At 35.8% G+C, this 3,431-nt stretch overlaps 1 protein-coding gene across 1 annotated transcript; it reads left to right on the plus strand.

Annotated features, from left to right (window-relative positions):
• Positions 1-1,070: 1,070 nt before the first annotated feature.
• On the plus strand, positions 1,071-2,030 carry LOC124229246 (olfactory receptor 1044). Its single transcript, XM_046644367.1, has one exon. It carries the CDS (start codon positions 1,071-1,073, stop codon positions 2,028-2,030), a length of 960 nt encoding a protein of 319 aa, XP_046500323.1.
• Positions 2,031-3,431: the final 1,401 nt, after the last annotated feature.

Here is a 3,431-nt window from a genome sequence, read left to right on the forward strand (position 1 = left end):
AAAATAGGTAAAACATATGAAGACATTCCAATTAAAATAATACAATAGTGAATTAAAAATGAATACAAAAATAATCCAAATCTTATGTTTTTAAGTAAATAATAAAGTAGCAAGAGCCATGCAAATTGACATAGATCTATTAGAAATTAGATACCATTTTTTAGTCTAATTGAGCAAAATCTTTTTATATTTGGAGTGATTCATTGTATTCGATCAGGCAAGTTAATGCTTTACGTATAAACATATCTATGAAACACTGCATCAAGAAACAGTTGGAGAAATTTAAGCATTAAATGATAGAATAATTTGGGTATCTAGAGAACACTATAGTGGGTGGGTTCCTGCATCAGAAAAACACAAGTTTGAATTCTAACTGTGCTGCAGCCTAGTGTCTGGGCTTAATTCAGGCGCTTAATGTATCAGACTTCTCTTCCTTTTCTGTAAGATGGGCATATAAGAAATGAACTAAACACCTAGAAAGCATGGCATTGTGCCTTTCATAAAGTTACCCATTCTTAGTATGTGCATTATTAACAGAATTATAAAGATTGTGTAGGTACCACTGGTGACCTCTCCACACTAAGAAATGACTATAGAATAGACAAATAGAGCATTCAACATCTGTCAGCATTGCAGCAATGTAGTTTGCATCACACAGGCACGATGACAGGACTATCAGAGGGATGTTACCGTAGAAGATTCATTTTCCTTTATGTTACTAATGTTAAGGTTTCCTCAACAGAAACAATGGTTTTGAAGTTTCAAAAAGTAACGTTAAATTTGAAATAATATAATACACAAGAATTTCCAGCAGAGAGCCACTGTGGACTGAATCTTTGTTCAGCTCTTAACTTCATAAATGCAATCGATTTGTGTGAGAGAAGTAAGTTTTTCCCACAAAATATCTTATTTTGCTCTTTGTCACATCCCCAGACTCTAAAGACACTAATAATTTTACTATTAGTAAGTTCATATTAACAATAAAACTTTTTCAGAATTTTAAGATTTAAATTTAATTTAATTCAACTGGATTTCATTCTTCTCTCTTTATCCAGATGCACCAAAGATACATGGCCCAGATAAATTGCACTCAGGTGTCAGAATTTATTCTCGTGGGCCTCACAGACCATCAGGAGTTGAAGATGCCCCTCTTTGTGATATTCTTATCCATCTACCTCTTCACAGTAGTAGGCAACCTGGGTTTAATCCTAGTCATTAGAGCAGATGCAAGACTCAACACACCAATGTACTTCTTTCTTAGCAACCTGGCTTTTGTCGATTTCTGTTACTCTTCTGTCATTACACCCAAAATGCTTGGGAATTTCTTGTACAAACAAAATGTAATCTCCTTCAATGCATGTGCTGCTCAGTTAGGCTTTTTCCTGGCTTTCATGACAGCTGAGTGCTTGCTACTAGCTTCCATGGCCTATGACCGATATGTGGCCATTTGTAATCCTCTGCTCTACATGACTGTAATGTCCCCAAGAATATGCATCCAGCTTGTGGCTGTCCCCTACAGCTATAGCTTCCTGGTCGCACTATTTCATGCCACCCTCACCTTTAGCCTCTCTTATTGCCACTCTAATATCATTAATCATTTCTATTGTGATGACATGCCTCTCCTGAGGCTAACTTGCTCAGACACTCATTCCAAACAGCTGTGGATCTTTGCCTGTGCTGGTATCATGTTCATTTCTTCCCTTCTGGTTGTCTTTGTCTCCTACATGTACATTATTTCTGCCATCCTGAAGATGCGTTCAGCCGAGGGGAGGCGCAAGGCATTCTCCACATGTGGCTCCCACATGCTGGCAGTCACCATATTTTATGGGACCCTGATCTTTATGTACTTACAGCCAAGCTCTAACCATTCCCTTGACACAGACAAAATGGCCTCAGTCTTCTACACGGTGATCATTCCCATGTTGAACCCCTTAATCTACAGCCTTAGGAACAAGGAGGTGAAAGATGCCCTGAAAAAAGTTGTCATCTATAGAAAACAGACTTTTGTGTTCATGAAATTAAGAAAGTGACTGAATAAATAAAAATGGAATTTTCTTCATCGTCTAACATTTTTCCTCAAGAAACTATCAAATATGTGATTTCTATATATCTGTTCACTACATAAAGACATTTTCTAAAGACTTTCACTCACACTGAGACTTCAGATGTAAAACTAACCATAAAAATTTACCCCTGTTCTTTTGCTTTTCACATGGAAATGTGTTAAAATAATTAATTCTCTGGTCCTTAAGAATTTGTACCAATTTTTCCATTTCTGAAATGAAGAATTGCATCAAAAGCCATTATCTGTATATATAACTAGTTACAGGCAGAACGGGGACAAAATTGCAGACTCTCCACCCCTCCAGAATCCCCGGTTCAGGATTCTCTGGCAGCATTAATAATTTCTCACGTGAGATTAGTGGTTACCAGGGGAAAGGGTGGGTGGGGAGTGGGCACAAAGGGTGAATAGGTGCACCTACAACATGACTGGCAAACAATAATGCACAAGTGAAATTTCACAAGGTTGTAAACTATCATAATCTTAATAAAAAGTAAAAAAAAGTGAAGATGCATAGTATAAACATTTTCTTCTTGATTTGCTAATTTCTTGAAAAAAATTATAATAGCATTTAACAAATTGTGTTTACTAATGAGAATTGTACTTCATCTTAACTTTACCTATGTCATGGATTTAACGTGGACTTCTATGGACTTAGAACACTGGTTTCCTTTCAAAAGACTAACTCTTTAAATTAACTGCTTTTTTTATGCTTATGAGACCTCATTATATTCTTTTTTCTGGTTATCTAAAAAAATTAATAGGTGCATTATACATTGGAAACAACTATACGCAAAGTAATTGAAACTTGAGAGACCACTTTGCCAGTCGCAAGGATCCTATGCAGTTACACTAGGCAAACCTTGGGTAAGTTGGTCATTATTGATTAAGGTACAGCTTATGACACAATGAATTCAGCAGGCAATATAGCTTGGTGAAAATAACATGAGCCTTGAAGTCAAAGAATGTTCTCAGGTCCCAAACATGGCGTTGTACTATGTGTGGGCTCTCACATGTTTATTTATCAGTTAAATGAAGAAATGTTACTCAGTTTGGAGTCTTTTTTAGGATTAAACAACATGGAAAAGGGTAATAGTCAATGGTAGGCATTTGCATATCATCTCTCTTTCTTTTATGAACCTAAAGACCTCAATTCTATTTTCAACTCTACTAATGAACTTGAGGGTGCAATTTATAAATAATTACCACACACAGCTGGTAACTGTGATGTAGACAATATATAGATATGTATGGATATGTTTTAAATAAATGGAATAATTTTACAATTCTCAGTACACGGACAATGGTTTTGAGTTTGCAACTCATGCATATCATTTAATATTGTTTTTCTATCTAGGGACCATTCAAA

Source organism: Equus quagga, chromosome 17 (assembly GCF_021613505.1).
Source record: "Equus quagga isolate Etosha38 chromosome 17, UCLA_HA_Equagga_1.0, whole genome shotgun sequence".
In the NCBI taxonomy this organism is placed as follows: domain Eukaryota; kingdom Metazoa; phylum Chordata; class Mammalia; order Perissodactyla; family Equidae; genus Equus; species Equus quagga.